The following is a 25257-nucleotide window of genomic DNA, read 5'->3' as shown; positions in this document are numbered from 1 at the left end:
TTGACGCGTTTTTCTTTAAGATGGCACCAGGTGTGTGTCTCCTGAGGGCTGCTTCCTAGTCACCTCCCTGGCCAAGCCGACAGTGGGAACTATATGAACATTTGCCCACTTTTCCTCAGCTGGGCCCCATCTCGTGAAATGAAGTTGGCGTCGGCAGTTTTTTTTAGGCCAGCCCCATTTGCCCCATGGTTAGTTGAGGTTTTGGGCTTAGATTCTGATGTCGGGCTGTCTTGTGTGGGGAGCAATGATGAGGTTGGGTGAACACTGTGCAGAGAATGGGTCAGGGATTCTAGAAATGTGTGAATCTGGCCATGCCTCTTTGAGGACAAGCTGGACCCAAACCCCGGGCAGAAGTCTAGAAAGCTGGGATGACCTCTGAAGGGCCCTATTTTCTCCAAGTCCAGAACAGAGCCTCAGATTTTACCTGTGCAACAAAACCACCCAGAGCAATGGTCGGCAAACTCATTAGCCAACAGAGCCAAATATCAACAGTACAACGATTGAAATTTCTTTTGAGAGCCAAATTTTAAACTTAAACTATATAGGTAGGTGCATTGTTATTAACTTAATTAGGGTACTCCTAAGCTGGCCTTTGCTAAAAACTCAAGGGCCAAAGAGCTGCATGTGGCTCATGAGCTGCAGTTTGCTGACCACTGACCCAGAGTAATGGTACCTGCAACAGAAGAAACAGAGAACAAGGAGAGAAAAAAGGAAAGGAAGAGATAATTTACTTCAAAGTCTAAGGATGGGTTGGCTTGAGTTGCTGGGTGCTTTGGGGCCAACTACGGCTCCCTGAAAGACAAGCAGGAGAGGAGCAGATAGGAATAGAGTTGTAGACCAAGAAAATGAACAGCCCACATCTATGCATCTTATGACTGTAATCCCCTTAACATGTAGCCCAATCAGACTTGGAAAATAACCCAGCGTTGGGGGAAGTGGTTTCCTTAAATCAGAATCTTCATCTTGGGGAGTTGTGGGGGTGGGAAAGCTGTGAGATGACCCAAGAGTGCCCCCTAAAGGCCAATAGTTAGTGTTGCTATTATTCAGCCCAGACCTCCACCCAACCAGAATTCATGAGTATTTAGTGAGAAATTGGGAAAGGGCTACAAGCAAGGGTTTACAGCCAGTCAAAATAAAACAAACATTATAAGTTAAAATCACCCAGCTCCAAAACAGGTAAAGATGAAGACATCAAAGATTCAGCTTGGCCTAGCTTTCTTTCTTTCTTTTTTTTTAAAATCTATTTTTATTGGTTTCAGAGAGGAAGGGAGAGGAAGAGAGATAGAAACATCAATGAGAATCATTGATTGGCTGCCTCTTGCTAGATCCCCAGCTGGGAATCGAATCGTGATCTCCTAGGTCCACATTCAACCAGTGAGCCACCACGGCCGGGGTTGGCTTAGCCCTCTAACTACTGGCCAGCACCATCATTTGGGACACAAAATGCTTTGTGACTTATAGTTAAAACACTCTGCCTTCTCCATACACTCCCTCAGCCCACAGTGCATGTGCTGATGGTCACTGGGGAGGCCTTTGTCTGGGGTGGGTGGACAGAAACAGAAGCTGCCCTCAGGGAAGAGGAGTGGCCAAGGAGGCTGGAGCCGAACCTCCTAGAAAAAAGAGGGCAGTGAATTCTCAGATTAGCTGTGAACTAGATCCAGGATGAAGAAATGGAAGAGTGAATCCCCAAGATCAGAACCAGGCGCCAGGGCCGGGCTTTTCCATCGGTGCAAGAACAAAAAACAAAACAAGACCCTGGTGGAGATGGTGGAGAGCGGGGCAGAGCAGCCTCATGGCCACAGGAGTGACAGCAGAGGTGGTGACTCTGTGGCTTTTGCCAGGTGCTCAGCGAACCGATGTAGGCAGAGTGGGAAAACTATCCTGAGCTCTGGGGGCAGAAGAGATTTTGATGCCAATGCTTAGATTCGGCAAGCAGCACTCAGCCAAGGAAAACGGCATTGTGAGAACTCTCAGCACCCCTCCCCCAGGCTGTGCTTTTTTGCTCCCTAACTCTGTGCCTGGGGCTGGGGAAACACCATTATAGTGTGAAAGCAAGTCTGTATATTTGCTGTTTAAATGAATCTTCCCCAGGGCACCCCCAAGGGATATTCTGGCTGGGCTAGGAGGAGGAGCAGGCAGCCACCTGTGGCTTCCCAGACCCTGACCCTATTAGTAAATGTCTGGGAAGGTGCCTGCCGGAACCGCCAGGTGAAGAGAATCACACTCATCGTCCCAAGAGGACTCCATCCTGCCTGTGTCCCTGCAGACCCGTTTCCAGACAATGATCACTTTCTGTCTGTATTCTAATAACTTGCCACATGTAAGTAGCCACAGCATCTGACAACCAAAAGGGGCATACACATATTAATGCTCTCATTTTACAGGTAAACTGGCCCAAAGTGGATAATTACCCTGCACAGCATGACAGGGAAGAGCTAGGTAGTTCCCACACACGCACCGTCGAAGGCTTCTTCACAGCCTCCTTCTAGGTTAGGCAGGGAGTGAGGTGGCACCACTTGAAAGCTCTGAGCAGTGCTTGGTGGCAGGGCCTGCTCTTTGCCACAGCCTCTCAGGAAGCACCTGGCCCCTACGGCCCTGCTGGAGCTTCGCTGAACTTAGAATAAGGCTGCTGAGCATCTTCCCGGCTCAACTTTGGGCCTTAGCTTTAATTCCAGGTCACAAGATTAAGTGCTTTACGTGCATTATCATATACATACACACACACACACACACACACACATATATATTTTTTCATTATCACATATATCAACTCCTGCTTTTCAGAAGCGGTTTTCCAGATTATGAACACTGGTTCCACGTGAGATGATAAATGCTCTGAGGCTTTAATCCTGCAAACAGGGGGTGGGTAAAGGAAAATTCACCAAAGGTTAGTGGCCTTTCTTCCCGGCCTACAGCTCCCAGGGCAGCTGGAATGAGACTAAGGGGAGTTCTAGACCTGAGATGCCTATGTCTGCTGGGAGTCTCTGGGTATGCCCGGTGGTACAGACTCCCTCTCCACAAAGCCCATGATAGGGCTCTTGGCCTGTCACCCGTGTTTCTAGAGAAAGGCCACATTCCAGCCTCACAGCCCATTTCCCTTGACTGACCGTTTTAGATTGTGGCTCCCCATGCACTTCAGGGGAGACATGGCACAGCTCCAGATGGGAAAGAAATGACCCTCTGTGGCTTTTATGCAGAGTCAATAATATTAAAAAAATTTATTTTCTAAAAGTATAAAAACACAAACAAAAAGGGACTAACTCTTATCTAGAATAAGAAATAATGATGTTATAACAAACACCCCTGTGGGCCAGGCCACTGTAAAGAAAGTACTGCTCCCGAACCATTAATAACCTTACCACTCTGCCCCGCACTCTTTAGAAGGTTACTACTTCGAAATTACACATGGACAAAGAGTTTGTTTTATTGAACCAGACTCAAAAAGTAAGGGTTATGCTTCTTCAGGTTGATAAAATAAAATTCCACGGCTCTGAAGAAAATAATCTTATGTCAGTCCCAGGGAACTTTTCTCCCCAAGAGTTGATTGGTCACTTTCTGTGGAAGAAAAGACAGGCAGGAAAGAAGTTAGCAACCCTTATGACCAGGCAGACAGGCACTCCTTCCCTCGGACATGGCACTGAAGACCAGTGGGGCTCTGATCAAACCTTGTTTACCTTCCCCAGCGACAGAAACTATGGTAATTATATGAAAAATACTTCCTGGAGTGTTTAGGAAAGATCATCTATAATCAATATCTATTATTTCTGTACAGATGCAGACACTCTACAATCCTGATAGACTAATCCTTCCACCAGTTCGCAAACACACAAGCACAGTGAGGGCCTGTGCAGGGCCTGGGGCCGCCGCACTTGAGCAGGCCCAGCCCCAACTCTGGGATGTGCTCCAGAAGCATTGGGTCTGGGATGAATGCGTCTTTTGTTTTCTGACTTTCAGCGTCCTCTGGGGTGAAGGAAGGGGGTTGGGAAGGAAACCAGGACAGTGCAGGATGTGGGCCTTTAGGCACTGTAGCCCAGTTCATTTCTCAAGGAATAAATTGCTACAAGTGCCCTTGCCTGTGAGGTTCTGGGGCCACAGCACCACTGATTCCACGGGAGCGATGGGCAGGACATGGTGCGGCGTCGAGGCTCTGGCAACTCTTAAGCTACACGCAGACGTTTTCCAGCCTTTTAAAAAATTCTAAGGGTATAAAACTACCATCTGGGACGTTGGAATAAAAACACAATTCTACTGGACTTGACCGTTTCTACCATAACATACATCTAAACTGCCCCCTAAAGATGAAATTTGGTTTCCTTCCAAATGTATGCCTGGAGGGGCCTTTTTTAGGTTTGGTTTTTTATTTTTAGATTTGAAATCTAGTCATAGGTGCCTTTATCTTCGAATTTTAGCAGTGGTACAACGCATCAAGAGCTTAAGTTCACTCCCCAAATGCAGTTAATTCCAACAGGTCAGGTGCGTTTCACTCCGTTTCTCTTCCTTGATAACCCTGACCAATCCCGCTCTGGGACTGACTGACCTTTTTATACAGCTGGGCTCGCAACCGGTACGACTTATATTCCAATTTCCTCCTTTCCTCTTCTCTCTTTTTCTGTACTTCTGGAAGCTGCTCATAAATCCTTAGGAAAGACAGAAAGCAGTGAGGTTACCAGGCCACAGAGGCACATGATGTCTTCTCACCAATCTCCCTACACTCTACCCTCTCAAGGCATCCAGTCCCTCAGACAGGCCTGGCCCGTAATGTGCCCTGCTTCCTGTTAGACACTTGAACACAAAGAACTCTGGCCTGTGGTGTTTATGATCTGGAAGGGGAGACAGATAAAGAAAAATACATTAGCCCGGCCAACGTGGCCCAGTGGTTGAGCGTTGACCTATGAACCAGGAGGTCAGGGTTCAATTCTTGGTCAGGGCACATGTCCGGGTTGCAGGCTCAATTCCAGTGTGGGGCAGCCTAAACATAAGAGAAATGATGGGGGGAAAGTACAATAATGGTCACATCTCCAAAAGGCGACACAATATTATGGGAAAAGAAGAAACTTATTCTGAGTGAAGTAGGTCAGGGAGGGCCAAAGAAGACATTAAGCTTGTCGGTCTTGAAAAAATAGGAGCAGAAAGGGGATGGGAGGAGAAGGGAGCACTGGTAAGTCAAAGCTGCAAGAGTGTGGGGAGCAGGTGGGAAGCAATGGGGAGGGGAGGTAGGCTATGGAGGGCCTCACAGCAATGTGCAAGCTTGGGCTCTGTCCTAGCAGAGATGGGGTGTCACTGACTTTAAGTAGGGAGGAATATGGTCAAACATGCACTTGATAAATATACTGTAATTGGAAATAATCTAAATTTCTAATAAAAAACAGCTACACAGATTATGGAATATAATGGAATTATTACAAAGCATAAAAAAGGAACAAGTATACACTGTAAAAGTCACTGTTCATTAAATATACAATGAAATATCACCTCACACCTGTTAGAATGGCTATTATAAAAAAACAACAACGGAGAGATAACAAATGCTGGTGAGGATGCAGAGAAAAGGGAACCCTTGTGCACTGTCAGTGGAAATGTAGTTTGGTGCAGCTACTATGGAAAACAGTATGGAGGTTCCTCAGAAAAGTACACATAGAAATACCATATGATCTAGCAATAACATTTCTGGGTGTTTATCCAAAGGAGATGAAATCACAATCTCAGAGATAGCTGCACCATCATATTCATTGCAGCATTATTTACAGTAGTGAAGACATGGAAACAACCTAAGTATCCATCAATGGATGAATGAATAAATAAAACATGACATATATGAGGAGAAACCAAGATGGCGGCATAGGTAAATACCTAAACTGCTGCCTCGCACAACAATTTCAAAACTACAACTAAAAGACAAAAGGGACATCATCCAGAACCACAGGAAGGCTGGCTGAGTGGAAATTCTACAACTAGAAAAAAAGAGAAAAGCACACTGAGACTCACAGGAGCTGCGGAAGGCAGAGGTATGGAGGCGCGTGTGCGGAGAGGGCTGGCAACTGAGTATGCAGCTGGCTTTCTCAAGTGGGAGGGAGACAAAAGCTCCCAACAGCTCTGAACTCCAGTTCCGGGTGAGACTCTGGGGACCCAGACTCACACGGGGAGAAATTGGACTGTCTGGCAGCAGGTGAAACTCGAGGGCAGCTTTCTCTCAGAGGTGCTTGCAGTGATTACTGTGGGACGCTGAGACCCAGGGGCCTCTTAGGGCAGGTGACGGGAAGCCATTACTGTTTGCTCCGCCCAGAGATCCCACCCCATCCAAGCTGAGCACAGAGGCTTTTGCATATGAATGGCCGGGTTCTTTGAAATCTAAACTTACCTAACAAACTGCAGCTGAGTCAGTGAGACCCAGAACATCCAAAAGAAGGCCCAAGGCCTAGACAGCAGCCTGCATTGCTTCACCGCTGGGCCTCATCTGGGCACCTCCAAAACCCAAACAAAGAAGAGGAATCTGCAGATCTCTCTGTAGCTCCTGCTGGGTGGCCTCAGGCAGAGGCTAAATTAGCACCTTCTTGGAGATCCAAGTGTAACCAGGGGTCAGAGTAGGACCATCCAGATTACAACTCCTCAGATCCATAAGGGACACACTCAGGGGGCAGACTCAGTGAATACCAGAGCCCCACTGAAGCAAGTCTTGTCTCATAAGGGTGTCTCCAGCACAGAAGTTCTCCCATCGTAGACACAGCTGATCCTCACAGCCAATTGGCCTGGAGGTCAATTCCTCCCAGTGATACCAACAACAATCAAGGCTTAACTACAACAAGACTGTGCACACAGCCCATAAAGGGGTGCACCAAGAGTGTCCACCTCAGGTAACTGGGGAGGCTGAGCCATTGGGCCCTATAGGATACCTAGCACACAAAGCCACTCTATCAACTCAGGGAAGCAGCCAAAATGCGGAGACAAAGAAACAGGTCACAAATGAAAGAAATGGAGGAAAGCAAACAAATGGATATAGAGTTCAAAACCACGGTTATAAGGTTATTCAAGAATTTTCTAGAAAAGGCCGATAAATTTAGCGAGACCCTTGAGGATATGAAAAAGACCAACTAGAAATTAAGCATACACTGACTGAAATAAAAAATAATATACAGAGATCCAACAGCAGACTAGAGGATCGCAAGAATCAAGTCAAAGATTTGAAATACAAAGAAGCAAAAAACACTCAATTGGAAAAGGAAAAGAAAAAAGAATCCAATAATATGAAGATAGTGTAAGGAGCCTCTGGGACAACTTTAAGCATACCAACATCCGAATTATGGGGATGCCAGAAAAGAGAGAGAGCAAGATACTGAAAACCTATTTGAAGAAATAATAACAGAAAAGTTCCCCCACCTGGTGAAAGAAATAGACTTACAAGTCCAGGAGGCACACAGAACCCCAAACAAAAGAATTCCAAAGAGGACCAAACCAAGACACATCAAAATTAAAATGCCAAGAGCAAAAGACAAAGAGAGAATATTAAAAGCAGCAAGAGAAAAACTGTTACCTACAAGGGAGCACCCATACAATCGTCAGCTGATTTCTCAACAGAAACTATGCAGGCCAGATGGGAGTGGCAAGAAATATTCAAAGTGATGAATAGCAAGAACCTACAACCAAGATTACTCTACCCAGCAAAGCTATCATTCAGAATTGAAGGTCAGATAAAGAGCTTCACAGATACGAAAAAGCTAAAGGAGTTCATCACCGACAAACCAGTATTATATGAAATGTTGAAAGGTATTCTTTAAGAAGAGGAAGAAGAAAAAGGTAAAGATAAAAATTATGAACAACAAATGCATATCTATCAACAAGTGAATCTAAAAATCAAGTGAATAAAAAATCTGATGAACAGAATAAACTGGTGAATATAATAGAATCAGTGGCATAGAAAGGGAGTGGACTGACAATTCTCAGGGGGAAAGGGGTATGGGAGTGTGGGAAAAGACTGGACAAAAATCGTACACCTGCAGATGAGGACAGTACGGGGGGTGGGGGTAAGGGCAGAGAGTGGCATGGGAACCGGGTGGAAGGGAGCTATGGGGGGGAGGGGGGGAAGAGGAACAATTGTAATAATCTAAACAATAAAGATTTATTAAAAAATAATAAAAATAAAAGTAAAAGAAATGACATATATGTATATACAAACACACACGTATTTATAAAAATATATAATGGGATATTATTCAGCCACAAAAAAGTAATCCTTCCATTTGCAACAGCATGGATGGCCCTTGAGAGCAATATGCTAAGCTAAATAAGTCAGAAACTGTGTGATCTCACTTATGTGTGGAATCTAAAAACAACAGACTCAGAAACAGAGAACACACTCAGGGGGCAGCTGGATGGGACAATGGGGAGATGTTGGTCAAAGGGCACAAACTTCCAGATATAAAATGAAAAAGTTCCCGGGACCTATGTATACCAAAGTTACATAGGTCTAGTTAACAATACTGTACTGTATACTTGAGAGCTGTTATGAGAGTAGAGCTTTAACCCTTTGCACTCTCTTGCTTTTTTCTCGATTCCTTTATTCTAATGCTAACCGAGTCACACTCGACATCCGAGTGCAAAAGGTTAATATTCTCAGCATAACAACAACAACAAAATGGTAATTATGTTAACTAATCTTATTATGGTAACATTTTCATATATGTGTGTGTCAAAACATCACATTATGCACCTTAAACTTTCACAGTGTTTTAGGTCAATTAAATATCGGTAAAGCTGGAAAAAAAAAAAAGGATCATTTTAGAGAAGGGATAACAAAGGCCACTGGAATAGAAGAACATGTGGTATGAAGGGAAATTCTGCTTTGACCAGGAAAGGCTGTATTCCAGGGCTGGAAATCTGGGAGCCAGTCTAATCAGGATAGTCAGAAATTACATTGTGTAAATGATTTCTTGAGAGCAATTATTACATACTAGTGGCCCGTTGCATGAAATTCGTGCACCGGGGGTGGGGGGTGGGGTTGTTCCTCAGCTCTGCCTGCACCCTCTCCAATCTGGGACCCCTTAAAGGATGTCCTACTGCCAGTTTATAGGGAACGGGCCTAAACCGGCAGTCGGACATCCCTCTCGCAATCCAGGACTGCTGGCTCCTAACCGCTCACCTGCCTGCCTGCCTGATTGCCCCTAACCACTCTGCCTGCTGGCCTGCTCGCCCCCAACTGCCCCCCATGCCAGTGTGCTTGCCCCCAACTGCCCCCCTGCTGGCCTGCTTGCCCCTAACTTACCTCCCCACTGGCCTACTCACCCCCAACTGCCCCCCCTGCTGGCCTGCTCACTCCAAACTGCCCCCCCTGCTGTCCTGATCACCCCCAACTGACCCTCACTGAAGGCCTGCCCACCCCCAACTGCCCCCCCCCCTGGTCTGATCACCCACAACTGCCCTTCCCTCTTGGCCTCTAACCACCTCCACTTCGGCCCCGCCATCATGGCTTTGTCAAGAAGAATGTCTGGAAGGTCTCCCAGTCTAATTAGCATATTACCCTTTTATTAGTATAGATAGAAGCCTGGTGCACGGGTGAGGGCCGGCTGGTTTGCCCTGAAGGGTGTCCTGGATCAGGGTGGGGGTTCCCTTGTGGTGTGGGGTGGCCTGAGCGAGGGGCCTGTGGTGGTTTGTAGGCCGGCCATGCCCCCATGGGGTGAGGGTCTCCACTGGGGGGCGTGGCCAGCCTGGTTGAGGGGCTGAGGGCTGTTTTCAGGATGGCCACACCCCCTTTAGGGTGGGGGTCCCTGTTGGGGTGCCTGGCCAGCCTGGGTGAGGGGCTGGTGGCTGTTTGCAGGCTGGCCAGGCCCCCCAGCAACCCAGGCTCCCAGCCCTCTCCTTTTTTCCCCCCTCCAGCCACTCCTTGAGCAGCAGCCAGGGCGGGCAGGAAGTTTGGCTTCCTCCGTCGCCAGGGGCAACCCAAGCCTCCTGCTCACTTCAGCTCCGTGGCTGCTGCCATCTTTGTTTGGTTAATTTTCACACTTGCTCCTGATTGGCTGGTGGGTATAGCGAAGGGACAGTCAATTTGCATGTTTTTCTTTTATTAGTGTAGATTATTGTAGACAAAGACACTGCACATTATTGGCACTGTCTGTCCATCTGCTCAATTATCTTTCATCTCTGGTACCTGGTCCAGTGCCCAGCACACACATCAATAAGTTCTACATGCATTATTAAGTTAGTGAAATGACTTCACTTAAAGGCATATTGGAAGAAATCAGTCAAGTTCTCTCTTCTCCAAATCCTTTCTTCTCACCAGAAACCTTTAAAAAATCTTTGGGAGAAGTAGATGATGAGAGAAGATGATGAGTAACAGGGACCAGAGATCCGAATCTCCCACAGGATACGACTGAAGGAGGACTGGAAGGGGAGCCCAATGCAGGGCTCTCACCTTGCTCTGGTTCTGACCTGCTGGGCTACTTCTCTCTCAGTTGCAGTTTCTTAACAATGAAGGGTGGACTAGATGCTTTTTAAGATCACATTCAATTCTATGATTCTCAGAAGGAAGTAGATGGTTTCCTTGTAAAGGGGCCATAGCAGAAATAAAACTGAATAGAAGCACTCTAAAGAAAATGTGTCCATTTAAAACCTGAGTCTCTTCCCAGAGATGGGTACTCAGTGCACTTGTACAACTGCCTGTATTTATGTTCTGAAGCACTGACACCTTACAGAAGGGCTCCTCTTACTGAGGCGAGTGTAATTAGCTGCCACACAATGAGCACTGTAATTTCCCCTAATTAAATTTTGTGACAGAATAAAGCAATGGTTTTCAAATTTTTTGGACAAGGACCCCTTTATACTCTTAAAACTTGAGGCCAATTTTGGTCAATGTGAATTTTATCTATTGAGATCTACTGTATTAGAAATTAAAACTAAACATTTTAAAAGTATTTATTTACTTTTGATCCTCACCTGAGCATATTTTTCCATTGATTTTTAGAGAGTGGAAGACAGTGGAAGACAGAGGGAAAGACAGAAATATCGATGTGAGAGAAACACATCGATTGGTTGCCTTCTGCACAAGCCCCGACCAGGGCCCAGTCCAGGGAGGAGCCTGCAACCGAGGTATGTGCCCTTGACCAGAAAGGAACCTGGGACTCCTCAGGCTGACACTCTATCCACTGAGTCAAACCAGCTAGGGCAAAAGTACTTATTTCTTAATTCACTTAAAAATAAAAATAATAAACCTGTTGCATGCTAACACATGTTTTCCAAAACTAAAATGTTTAGTAAGAGTGGTACTGTTTTACATATTTTGTAAATCTGTATTTTATAAATATTTAATGTCTGATTTAATAAAAGACAGCTAGATTTTTACATCTGCTTCTGTATTACATTTGTTGTAATATACTGTTCCAGTTAAAAGATACGTTTTTAAAAATCCAGTTGGACAAGTGAGAAGTATTTTAATATTTTCAGATAATTGCTGATTTTCTTGATATTGCACCAAAACTTGACAAGTGGTAGTTTCTTAAAAAGTAGTTGCAATGTGGAATCTAAAACCATATCAATGAACTTTTGTACTTTCATGTAAACAGAGGTTACCAGTCTATCTTGCACTTTGAATGTATCGTCTATCCATGCCTGATTTTGTAACACAAAGCCACAGTCATTGGGAGAATACTGGCCCAGTGACTTATGGAGGTCTTCCAAATGCTGACATATTTACTTATATAACAACAACGTACTTGTTAATATCATTGCCAACATAATCAGAAAAGTCTCAGTACTGGGAGGTAGTCAACCATATAGCGGTAGACCAAGTTTTCTAGAATTTGATTCTTTGCTTAAAAGCTCAAATTTTCTCTTTGGCAGTAAATACTGTCAGCTGTTTTCCTTGTAGTGACAGACCCACTTCTTCATTTTCAAGAAAAAGTCTGTCATAGGCTCAGGTCGGAATAATCAGCTTATCTACCATTTTTTTCAAGTAAAGGCTGTGTTCTACTTCAGCTCGCTCCACAAACCTTGGTGTAAGTGCTCTTCCTTGAACCAGCTGTTGGTCTTGCATGCAGCAAGTGCTCTGCATGTACTTCCCTTACACTGCTGGCATGTGGCTGTAAAGAATACAAAGCTTTCTGCCCTGGCCAGTTTTGCTCAGGGGTTAGAGTGTCAGCTGGCACCTACCTTGGCTGCAGACTCAATCTTGATCCCTGGCCCTGGTTGGGAAAGTGCAGTAGGAAACCAACTGATGTGATTCACATTGATATTTCTCTCTCTCCACCCGCTATTTCCCTTCTACTCTCTCTATAGATATCAATGGAAAAAATATCCTTGGATGAGGATTAAAAAAAAGAAAAAAAGAAAAGAATACAAAACCTTCTAGACCAGCAGTCTCAAATAGTGTTAAGGTACCAGCAGTTTTATTCCTTCCCCATTACTTTTGCATCATCAGTGCAAATGTCAACACACTGAAAAAGGCATAACATTCTAGTATTATTTTGAGATTCATTTTGACCTGGAAAATCCCCTGAAAGGGTCTCAGCAACTTCCAGAGGTCTACAACCACACTTCAAGAACTCCATGATTAAAGCTTCCCTTTGAAGTACCTATAAGGAAAGGGTTTACTAAATGGAGAGTAAAAACATAATTTCTGGAAGAATGCTTTAAGCATCTAAGATAAACTGTTTTCAAGCATTCTGCTGGCTAAAAAACTGTTCTTATTTAAGGAGGTAGCTAATGAACCCCTAAATGGTAACTCTTAATTCAGTTATTCCATGGCATTCTCATGATCAATATATGCATATCTCTAATGAATGCTAATGCACACAATAGCACAAAATTAAAAAAGTATATAAAGGCAAAAAATTAGTCTTTCTCATACCCAGTCACTCAGTTCTTTTTCCTAAAGGCAACCACTATTACCAGTTTTTTGTGTATACTCCCAGAGATATCCTATGCATACAAAGTGTTCACCTCTATAGGAGCACAAATACTTATTTTTAAAGACTACAGATAGTGGCAGTGTACACGTGCTTCTGAAACCTGACTTTTTCTCAAGCTTAACAATGTGTATTGGACAGTAGTACTCCATTATTTCTCACTGTATTGAAGAGATTTCTAGAAACAGGATAGCCTAGATAAAAGGTAAGGCCCCAAATAAATACTTATTTCAAAATACTCTATATTTAGATTTCTAATAAGGGTGAGTTTTAACTTGAGCAGAATGCCTTTATTCTGAGGGCAAGCTAGAGCTCTTGAGTACTTGCTGGCCTGATTTGTATTTTTCTACTCTTATTCTTTTGGCCTTACCGTTTAGACCTCTGAATCATTTCCTTCTTTCCAACAGGCCTATACTTCTGGGCAGCCAGGAAACCTAAGGAAGAGAAAAAGGGGTTTACAGTGAATAGTGACATAACAAGGAAGGGTGTGGTGTGCAAGAGCTGTGTGACAGAGTTGCTAGGACTTTGAGGTCCTACTGTGAGCTGACAGTGCTAGGTGGTCACCAACGGCGAAGGCCAAGGCCAGGGTTAAACTATGATGACTGTGACAGCAGCCTAAGTCTCCTGAAGGCATAACACTGGCACAGACTAGACTATGAATTGATAACTGCCCCGTTTACAGGTAACGTGATGAAAGTGTTAGGTACTTTATAGAGTTTTCACAGGTTTCAAATATTACTTTATTGATCTTACACCCGAGCATAACTGTGAAGAGCACTGATTCTGGAGCCAGCCCACCTGGGTTCAAACCTCAGCTTAGCAGGTACTTAAACTCTTAGCCTTTGTTTTCTCATCTCTGAAACAGGGATATTAATAGGATCTACCTGAGGAAGTATTGTATTACATGCCAACAATGTCTGAGTAAAACATAAGGGCTACATAACGATTACTTTTTGTTTTTTAATATATTTTTATTGATTTCAGAGGGGAAAGGAGAGGGAGAGAGAGATAGAAACATCAATGATGAAAGAGAATTATTGATCAGCTGCCTCTTGCATGCCCCACACTGGGGAATCAAGCCTGCAACCTGGGCATGTGTCCTGACCAGGAATTGAACTGTGATCTCCTGGTTCATAGGTCAACGCTCAACCACTGAGCAAAGCTGGCCAGGCAAAAACTATTATTTTAATTATTAACACTACTATTTCTATTATTATTATTATTATTATTATTATTACTGCCACCCTATGAAGTAGACAAGCCTGAAATCAGCCCCCTCTTTAATGAAAGAAACGAACAAACATACTACTACTTTTGGAACTAACTTGCTCACAGACACAGAGATTGTTTATAAAAACACCTTCCTACTGTACACTCTCGTTTTTAAGATGCAGTGATAGGGCAAGAGTAACTGGGCTTATTTGGATCATTCAAGTACTGAGAGCTAAACTGGGTGGGTTTTGTGACCTCAGGAGATGTAAGTCTCAGCAAGCAAAGAAGTCTGTCTGTCTGTCCATGTAACTGGCCTGGCATTGAGCAGTGCTCCCCACAGCAAGAAGCAGACCTTAGAAAAAAGAGAACAAAAGCAGACCTTGACCTCTGTACCCAGGAAAGGAAAGTGCAGCATGTACCTCTCTTAGGGAGCAGGTGCACGGAGTCCCCCTGGCCCTGCCATTCTCGCCCAGTGTTGAACAGCACTTCCCGCTCACTCTGTAACACGTTCTGTAGCTTCCTCTCCTGGACTATTAACTTCAGGCGTTTTATCCGCTCCCCAGAGCGGGAGATGAAGTCAGGTCTGTGAAACAGAAGTGATTCCTGAGGAGAAAAAGCCCCGTCCTTACATTAATGATGCAATTTGCTCTCTAAGGGCCTAGAAAAACAGAATCTGACCAACAGATTTAAAGAGTCTGTTTCTAAAGGTATTTTCTATTCTATTCTATTCTTGAAAACTAGAGGCCCAGTGCACAAGGTTCATGCACCGGAGGGGAGCCCACCTCAGCCCAGCCCATGCCCTCTCACAGTCCGGGAGCCCTCGGGGTATGTCCAACTGATCCAAATGATGGCTTAGGTCCGTTCCCAAGCAGTCAGTCGGACAATCTTAGTGCTGCCAGAGAGGTGGGAGAGGCTCCCACTACCACTGTACTTGCCAGCCACGAGCTGGCTTCTGGCTGAGTGGTGTTCCTCCTGTGGGAGTGCACTGACCACCAGGGGGCAGCTCCTGTGTGGAATGTCTGCCTCCTAGTGGTCAGTGAGCGTCATAGCGACCAATTGTTCTGCCGTTAGGTCTATTTGCATATTACCCTTTTATTATATAGGAGGATTAAAGGCCCATGCACAAATTTGTGCACCAATGGGGTCCCTTGGCCTGGCCTGCGGGATTGAGCTGAACCGGCTCTCTGACATCTTCTGGGGGGTCCTGGATTGCGAGAGGGTGCAGGTCAGGCAGAGGGACCCCACTAGTGTATGATCGAGGCCGGGGAGGGACATGGGAGGTTGGCCAGCCAGGGAGAGACCACAGGAGGGCTCCAGGGGGTGTCCAGCCCGTCTCACTCAGTCCCAATTGGCTGGACCCCAGCAGCAAGCTAACCTACCAGTTGGAGTGTCTGCCCCCTGGTGGTCAGTGCACATCATAGCGACTGGTCTACGGGTCAACGGTCTGTCCCTGGTGGTCAGTACACGTCATACCAAGTGGTTGAGCGGTCTTAGCATATCATTAGCATATTACGCTTTGATTGGTTGAATGGGAGACCAGACACTTAGTATATTAGGCTTTTATTATATAGGATAATCTAACAAACTCTCTGTGGGGGAGAGTTCCAATAGGGAAATCAGAGGGATCAAAGAAATGCCTTAGGAATAAGCCAAGAGCTAAGATGTGGCAATTATAACTCTCCCAGATAGGATGGAGCTTGGCCCATTGTGCTATATATATATATATATTTTTTAAATATATATTTTATTGATTTTTACAGGGAGGAAGGGAGAGGGATAGAGAGCTAGAAACGTCGATGAGAGAGAAACATGGACCAGCTGCCTCCTGCACACCCCCTACTGGGGATGTGCCCGCAACCAAGGTATATGCCCTTGACCGGAATCGAACCTGGGACCTTCCAGTCCGCAGGCCGACGCTCTATCCACTGAGCCAAACCGGTTTCGGCCCATTGTGCTATATTAAATTTTCCTTCAAACACAGGGTGGGGCAAAAGTAGGTTTACAGTTGTCGGTATATGAAACAGTTTATTTTTGTATTATTTGTTAACTATTGTATTATTTTCCATAGGAACAACTGTAAACCTACTTTTGCCTCATCCTGTACACCATTAAATAACATTTCCTGTAGCTCCCAAAGGACATATAAAGAGACTTAGTGCCCTTTAAACTTCGTGTTATATTGCAGTAGGCGTTCTGGAGGAATATAAGGCTGAACCAACATGAGGCCTCCAGGCCAACATGTGTCTATAAACCTGATGAGCAGTGTCACGACATCCTCCCTTCTACTGCCTTGTCCCCAGATGCTGAGGGTGATGCATGATTTAAAATGGTTAACAGAGTAAGGCAGCCTTTGATTAATGATGAGAGTGAGAACAGATGAACTCTGGAGGTGCTAGAAATGAGGGTCACATGACTATGCTTCTGAAGGCCAAGTCATAGATTTAACTTCTTTGTACCTCACCCTTTCTTCCCCCTGAAACACAAGGCTAAAATTAACTCAATGTCCCTGTACCTGTAAGGTTGCTTTCACCAATGGCTTCAGTGGACTTCTGCCTGGGCCTGCTAGTGACAAGTGGCTGGCCGTGTGCTGGCTCTGCCAGTTCTGTTCCCGAAGTGGTTCCCTCCAGGGTTTGGTGTTGGTCATTGGTGCAAACCAGGAGACACCAGGGCCACGATGATTGAGGTTTTCCTTCTTAGGACCAGACTTCACATTTTCCACAGGAACAAACCATGAAACTTCTACAGGAAATATTTTTAAGAAGAAAGGAGATTTTTCATATTTCTCAGAGACATGTGCATAAAATAGGCTCTCAGCAGATTCAGCTGTCAGAGGCCATCATGATGCCCAGGAGTCTGCTTACCTGCAGGAATGACTCTATAACTGTCGTGCGGGGGTGGAGATGGGGTCAACACAGGGTCATTTAGAAAAAAATAATCTGAGCATAGCTTTTCTGCTATAAAACCGGGAATTAGAAACTGACCTTCACAGCAACTCTGCTTGTTCTTCCGTAACTTTTTGTCTCCAAGATTTCTGGTAAGGAGCTTTTTTTCTTCTACTTTTTCTTCTGACCAAGAAGTCACATCACTGTCCTCTTCCACTTTAACCTCACTAAGACTTGGAGTTGGGAAAATCACCCCAACATCTCGAGTGTGTTTTTTGACACCGTTCACAATCTCCAAGTTTCCTGAGGGGAAAGATCACAGATGTCTCTGGGAGCATCCTTGAGACTTAGTTAGCAGGTAGTATATTCAAATCAGTAAATGAAAAGTTTTTAAGGCTTCAAAAATGCAGGCTATGGCCTTTGTTGGGTGGGTTGGAGTGTGTAAGGGGGAAGAGAGAAAAGGAGGAAAGGTGGTAGGGGGAGAAAGGGAGGAAGGTAGGGAAAAGAGAAGAAGAAAAGGGGAAGGGAGAGAAGGAGAGGGGGAGAGTGAAGGGAGCGGGGACAAGAGAAGAGTTTTTATCTCTGAGTCAGTTTAGATATTAGAGGGAAAGAACTACTAATATAGATTCAGTTCTGATCCCAAGTGAGAAAGACAGGAAATACTTCTAGTCCTCCTGGAAGTCACCTAGGTAAGGAAGAGGTTGACAGATGTAAAGACAAGACTTGAGGGGAAAGAAAAAGTCAAGGCAGAAGTTTATTTTTGTTTTATAAAATCAAAAGATATAAAAAGGCATAAAATGAAAAGTATCCTTCCCACTCCTATTCTCCATTCACCCAGTTCATAACCCCATTATTCCGGAGAATTTTCTGTGCACATTCAAACAATTCTCTTATTTCCTTATGTTAACCCTCAGCAGAGGGCATTTCCATTGATTTTTAGAGAGTGGGAGGAGGGGATGAGAGAGAGAGAGAGAGAGAAATACTGATGTGAGAGACACCCAGTGGTTGCCTGCTGCACACTGGATTGAACCTGCAACCCAGGTATGTGCCCTTGACAGGGAGTTGAGCCTGAGACACTTTGGTGCTTGGGCTGATGCTCTTACCACTGAACACACTGGCCAGGGCTCTTCCTTATTTTTTAAATACATGTAGTAGCATGATATACACTGTTCTGTACCTTTTCTTTTTAATTATATGTCATGGAGATCTTGCCATATTGGTAGAGAGACCTTTGTCATCCTAGGTAGGATTTCATTATATAGATGTATGATAATTTATTTAACCATTTGGTTATTGATGGACATATATGTTGAATTTCATTTTCTGTTATACTAAACAATACTTAGATTAACTATGTGGATAATTCCACACACTTGTCATTTTGCACATATAATGCACAGTATATCTAAAGCCTAAATTCCAAAAGTAAAAGTGAGGGTAAAAGAAATTTTATAGAAATTGCCAAATTGCCTGTCATAGGGGATGTACTTCCAAGTTATGCTCCCACTAGAATGTATGAGAGCACTTATTTCTTTACACTCTTGCCCACATACTTGCTATGAAGCTTAGATTTTTGCCAATCTAATAGATGAGTAATGACATTTGAGTATAGTGTTAATCTTCATTTATAGTGTTAATCTTCATCTATCTTATATTTAAGAGCTACTTGTATTTTAGTGGAAAGAAATGTTTAAATTCAAGTAATTTACCTGCTTGCACGCCCTTGTTTAACATATGTACATTTTGTTTGTCGCAAAGAGTAGAGTTCGAGCTCCAGAAATTACCGGTAGAAGATGAAACAGAGTCAGAAGAAATCATACGGTTTACCACCTAGAAAAAACAAGAGAGACCCTGTTATCATTACCTGCAGTCAATGCACAATTACCCACAGAATAAGAAAACACAGTCACCAACCAAAAAGAGCCCTTTCTTATCCAATTCTAATTGCTGAGATGAAGCTTGTGACAGTGTGAACATGCTACCACATGACTTATGACAGGGAGGAGAATGCTGCTGTGGTTGAATAAGGGCTTGAGCTGTTTCTTGAAGGTAAGACAACAAACAAACAAACAAACAGACAGACAGACAAACTGGGTATATTCCTAGGACTTGAGAAAATGGAAGAAGGTGCTAGCCAAAAATTAGCCTGGTCAGTCTTCAGAATGAAATTTTGACTGGACACCTGCGTAAGTTTTGATGAGAGAGGAGAGGGCCAGGGATAATCATAGAGAGTGATGAGCAGCAGAGTGCTTTCTAAGATCAGGCTCAGATACTCACACAAGGGTAAATGCTGCAGAGCTGAAAGGCCCCCTGAGAAATCCTGAATGAGTACTGCAAAAAGCATTAAAAAGCCCACAAGGCCTTTTTAGTTAAGTTTAGAGCAAGGAGAGCAATGAAGGTTGGAAAAATTCATGGATGTAAGGTGATGGTGGAATATTAGTGGGTGACAAAAACATTATCAAACTGTAGTTGAATAAAAACAGTATAAAATAGTATTTCTTAAACTTGCCTACCGCAACAATCCCCTTGGGGAGTGGCCCTGGCCCAGAATCATGAGTTGGAATCTCACTGGGAGGGAAGGAACATCTTGCTCATCTCCTTAAGCAAGTTTGGTAGAGGTAAACTGAAGACCAAGTCAGGAAAGGAAACTGCAGGTACTTGTTCCCCTGAACTAGATAAAGTAAACTACATTCCAGGGACTTCAGGAAACTTAGCAACAGAATCCTGGAGGAGGGAGCTATGTTAGATGTCCAGGAACAGGAAATGTTGTAATTTTCAGAGATATGTATTGCAAGCTGGTGGGTTTAACACTAATGACCTGAAATATTTTAGAATGGATCATCAATCTGATAACTTCAACGAGGGCTCGTAAGGCAGGCAGAGCAAGCCCTGCCAGGTTAGCCTGGTTTCCCCTAGTAGACATGGTCACTAACTGGCAGACAAAAGAATTGTAGTAAGTACTTGATTTGAACAAAATGACAGAAATTCTCATGACATCTTTGAGGGCAAGATGAAGTAATATGGGCTGAATGATAATATAAGTTGGTAGAACTATAATTAGTTGAAACACTCATATCCAAATATTCTTATCAACATAAGAGACCATTACCAAGTGACAGATCTTGCATTCAACACAAATATTGACTAAGCGCTTTCTGTGCGTCAGTCACTGGGTTTACTCTGGCTATTCCTTAACATTTTACATATCAGTGTCTTAGCGATATGGGAAGCAGATTCCCCCTACAATGCACATCTGGGAGGGCCTAAATGGCTGCCACAATCCCAAATAACAACAGGAATGATAGGCCAAATCAAACAAAGGATAATTGCAAAGTCCCACACATTAGGCAGGAGGAATGGCAGAAACTTGGACGCAGTAGAAAGAGCTCTGGGTCTGAAGCCCAAGACCAACGCCAGTCTCACGTCTTCCCTTCACTAACTGTTTCTACTCGAGTAAGACAATACCGCTCTGCACCAGCTTCCCACCTAGAAAGGGAAACTGCATTTCTGAAATTATCTAAGTGTCAGAAAGAACTAATTATTTAGATTATTAACAGTAAAAAACAAATATAAAACTATGAGATTATTATGTAAAAAAAAAAAAGTATGAGCTCAGAAAGGGTGGTGAAGATGTGACTGACCAGCAAACACTACACCTTTCTGCAACTGTAAAAGAAAAAAGAAAAAGCAGCAGCAAAAGTTCAGTAGTGAAACAGACTGATTTTCAAGATAGATATACTTTACAAAATGTAAAGTATGCTGCCATTTTTGTGAAAAAGGGTATAAAACATATGCAGGTATTTGCTTTTTAATATATAAATACCTATGAAAGAAAAGAAACTGGGTTGGAAAGGGAGAGATAAAACTGTCTTTATTTGCAGATGGCATGATCCTATCTGTAGACAATAGGAAGGAATCCATAAGGAGGTACTAGAACTAAAAAAAAATTTAGCTAGAGAGCAGAATATAAGATCAATAAGAAAAAAATCCATTGTATTTTTATATTCTAGCAATGAGCAATCTGAAATAAAATTAAGGAAACAATTCCATTCATAATATCATCAAAAAGAATAAAATATTTAGGAATAAATTTAGCAGAAGGACAAGCTTTATACCCTGAAAACTATAAACCACTGATGGGAGAAACTAACAATCTAAATAAATAATGCGATATTCCACATATGTAATTTAAAAGTGGGTAAAAGACAGACATTTCACCAAAGTGATATGAGTGGCCAATAAGCATATGAAAAGATGTTTAACATCATTAGTCATTAGGAAAATGCAAATTAAAAATCATAATGATATCACTTTATATCCACTAGGATAGTTACGATAAAAAAAAAGATGGATAATACTAAGTGCTGAGAAGGAAGCAGAGAAACTGGAACTTTCACATTGCTGGTGGGAATATAAAGATGGTACAGCAAGTTTGAAAAATACTTTGGCATTTTCTTAAAAATTAAACATAAACTTAACATATTACCCAGCAATTCTACTCATAGATATGCAACCAAAATAAATGAAAGCCTGTCCACACAAAAACGTTTACACAAATGTCCATAGCACATTATTTATATTATCCCCTCAAATTAAACAATCCAAATGTCTAACAACTGGTAATTGGATAACAAAATGTGGCCTATCCATATAATGGAATACTAATCACCAATAAAAAGGAACTACTGACACAAATTACAACATGGATGAACTTTGAAAATATGCTAAGCAAAAGAAGCCATATGCAAAACACTACATATTATATGACTGTATTTGTAGGAAATGTCCAGAAAAGGCAGGGGTGGGTTAAAAAATGTCTGGGGTTGTAATGCAGATTGATTGTAAATAGTTGTACAAGGGACCCTTTGACAGAAATGTTCTAAAATGGAATTGTGGTAATAATTGCACAACTCTGTAAACTTACTAAAAATAATTGACTTGTACACTTTAAATAGATAAATTTTATGTTATCTAAATTATACTTCAATAAATCTGTTTACAGCCCTGGCTGATTTGGCTCAATGGATAGAGCGTCAGCCTGCGGACTGAAGGGTCTCAGGTTCAATTCCGGTCTAGGGCACATGTCTGGGTGTGGGCCGATCCCCAGTGTGGGGCATACAGGAGGCAGTTGATCAGTGATTCTCCCTCATCATTGATATTTCTATCTCTCTCTCCCTCTCTGAAATCAATTAAAAAATATTAAAAAAATAAATCTGTTTACAAAACAGGAGTGAGAAGGACACTATCAAATACTCTTTTACACATTTTAAATTTTGTATCATGTGATTGTATTACTAGTTTAAGAAGTGAGAATAAAACAAAACCTTACAGAGTGTAGCAATAAAGGTCTAATGGCTCTGGTGAGTTCAATGGGAGTAAAATATGTTAGGTCAGAGAACTGTTCTATCCAGAGAGAGGAAGGTGATAAATCTGTTCTGTAAACATGCTCTCACTATCTGAAGTACATACAGCATGCTTAGTTCAGAGATGTTTAAAAATGGGATACTGACAAACTTCATAGACCCAGGAAAGCTGCCATCTTGGGAAAAGGGAGTAGAAAGCATGACCTGAGAGGAATAGTTCAAAGAGTGAAGATCAGAAAGAAAACAAAATAAAAATACTTCAGGGAAGGAAGAGGGCACCTAAGAGTTAGAAGATTAGATCTATTTTCTGTGCCTTCGGAGTGCAAAACTGGGAACAGAACCAGGATATCAATGCAGGCTGATCGTGAATCTTTGTAAGTTACATCCTTTGAAAACTGAAGCCTTAAACAAAGGGGGGGGGGGGGGGGATGAGCTGCTCATGAGCAGTGAGTGGAGGAGCTGTTGAAGCAGAAGTGTTAATGATGGTCCCTTCCAACCCTGAGCCCGAACCTCCTGAAGTTCCAAAGCACACACCCAGTCGTGATATGCACCTCTGGTGTGAAAGAACACACATTTACATCTGATTAAATGAGAAGCCTTGGTGTGTGTGATTCCATTTCTAGGTCAAGTCCCTGCCTAGAAAAAGGTTAATATTTTAAAATAGAAAGTAATCTAAAATAAATTTCCTTTCAACAAAATATAGTTAGCCTTCTAGAATGGTGAAAATAAAAAGAACATACAAAAGCAAGTGTTTTCAAGGATGTGGAGAAATTGGAACCCTCATACATTGCTATGGAAATGCAAAATGGGGATAATACTTTGGATAACGGTTTAGTAGTTCCTCAAATGGTTAAACATAAAGTTATATATGACCCAGCAGATATCCACTCCTAAGCATACGCACAAAACAAAACATGTCCACACAAAAACTTCCCCATGAAAGTCCACAGAAGCTTTGTTAATAATAGCCAAAAAGTTAAAGAAATACAAATGTCCGTTAACTGGTGGCTGGATAAATAAAATGTGGTGTATTCATACAATGGAATGGTATTATCTCTCTATATAAAACCCTAATATGCAAATAGACTGAACAGCAGAACCGAACAACTGGTTGCTATGACGTGCGCTGACCACCAGGGGGTGTGCATGGAACATGGCGGGCATTGGCAGCAGTCAGCAGAGCACGGAACATGGTGGGCGTCGGCTGTGGCAGGATGGTGGAGCAGGTGAGTGAGGCGCCAGACTAAAGCAGGGCCCTGGTCGCTGTCATTGGGGCAAACCTCTGGTGGTTACTGAAAATTTGTTCCTGTGTGCCACATTCCCGTCCTGCACTTGCACCTGCTGCAGGCGCTGTCAGCAGGTGTGAGTAGTGGCTGCCAGCCCTGATTGCCCCTGAAGGTTTCTTCACCTCCCCCTGCTCCTAAGGGGCGATCAGGGCAGCAGCCGCTGCTCACACCCACTGCTGGTGCTGGCCCCAATCGTTCTGTGCCATCAGCAGGTATGAGCAGGGCCAGTCCCATCAGCACGTGGGAGGGGCAATGGTGGGAGTGGGGCTGCCAGCAGACGGGACCGGGAGCGTCGGTGGGAGGGGCCAGGACGGGGCTTGGAAAATGGGCCGAGACCCGCCCCTGTGCCCACTACAGTCTCTCGGCTCACAGTTCCTTTCAAGGTGCATGGATTAGTGCACTGGGCTCCTACTTTGGTAATAAAAAAGAATACATGCTACAATGTAGATGAACCTAAAAAACATTAAGTGAAAGAAGCCTGTCTCAAGATCACATATTGTATGATCCCATTTATATAAAATGTCCAGAATAAGAAAATCTACAGGCAGGAAGTAGATTAGTAACCACAGCCAGGGGCTGGGGCAGGGGTGGGAGGTTGGGGGAAATGAGAAGTGACTGCTAATGTGTACAGGGTGTTTTTGGGTGTGTTGGAAATGTTTTAAAATTAGATGGTGCACAACTCTGTGCATACACTGAGACCCAATGAATTGTACATTTAAATATGTTTTATGGCATGTGAAGGATCTCAAGAGCTGTAAAAATATATTTATTCATGTGTGGCCAACTGAAGTACATGTAGATTACGAAGCCTTATTTGAAGCAAAAGCTTCTCATGCTTTATGGTTCTGCATCTCCTGTTACTGAATCAGAGATATGAGGACAATGGAAAGTGAGCAACAGTATCATTTCACATAACGAACAGACATTCCTAACAAAAATGTAGGTGCTAAATGTTGTAGATACACTGAAACACTATACACACTCTATGATTAGGGCCAAGTGTAAACTATCAGAATCATGCAATGTTGATTTTCACAGTTTCACAATAATCGCAACATACAGGTCTGCATTGTGCATGACAATTTGTGCTGAGAACCCACTATGGGGTAGAACATTTTTGCTAAAGTCATTTACAGATGCTGTTGGTAAACCACAACACTCCCACTTTCCTCGGTTCCTGGGAAAGGCTAATGACTCATCATCTATCCCTCAGGGCCTGGGATTAGCCAGGTGTGATCAGCCCATTCAGTTCTCGGTAATGGGGCTTAGATATAAAGATTTAAATGACTACAAGTCAAATGACATTATCAGCTATCATGGTTTAAGCTTGCTGTTGTAGAGTCTTGAAAGGAGATACATGGCTGTGTTTTTTTTAAAAATATATTTTTATTGATTTCAGAGAGGAAGGGAGAAGAGAGAGAAACATTAATGATGAGAGTATCACTGACTGGCTGCCTCCTGCATTCCCCACACTGGGGACCGAGCCCACAACCTTGGCATGTGCCCTTGACCAGAATCGAACCTGGAACCCTTCAGTCCACAAGCTGATGCTCTTTCCAATGAGCCAAACTGGCTAGGGCTACATGGCTGTTTTTGTTTTAATTTCTATTATGAGAGCAAACTC

General features: G+C 43.2%; 1 protein-coding gene across 2 annotated transcripts in view; it reads right to left on the bottom strand.

Annotated features, from left to right (window-relative positions):
* Positions 1 to 3233: 3233 nt before the first annotated feature.
* The window catches only part of ALMS1 (ALMS1 centrosome and basal body associated protein), a 151710-nt gene continuing 129686 nt past the window's right edge, over positions 3234 to 25257 (bottom strand). For both annotated transcript variants that reach the window (XM_079792033.1, XM_079792034.1), the window contains exons 19-25: positions 18694 to 18814; positions 17084 to 17287; positions 16615 to 16841; positions 14522 to 14705; positions 13261 to 13324; positions 4538 to 4637; positions 3234 to 3555 (exon numbers count right to left, since the gene is read on the bottom strand). In XM_079792033.1, coding sequence (XP_079648159.1) covers positions 3511 to 3555; positions 4538 to 4637; positions 13261 to 13324; positions 14522 to 14705; positions 16615 to 16841; positions 17084 to 17287; positions 18694 to 18814 — 945 coding nt within the window. In that variant the 3' untranslated portion in view covers positions 3234 to 3510. The remainder of the gene's footprint in view (positions 3556 to 4537; positions 4638 to 13260; positions 13325 to 14521; positions 14706 to 16614; positions 16842 to 17083; positions 17288 to 18693; positions 18815 to 25257) is intronic.

This window comes from Cnephaeus nilssonii (assembly GCF_951640355.1).
Source record: "Cnephaeus nilssonii genome assembly, chromosome: 15".
Classification (NCBI taxonomy): domain Eukaryota; kingdom Metazoa; phylum Chordata; class Mammalia; order Chiroptera; family Vespertilionidae; genus Cnephaeus; species Cnephaeus nilssonii.
The sequence above is the reverse complement of the archived record's forward strand: the minus strand, read 5'-3'. Positions and strand labels throughout refer to the sequence as shown.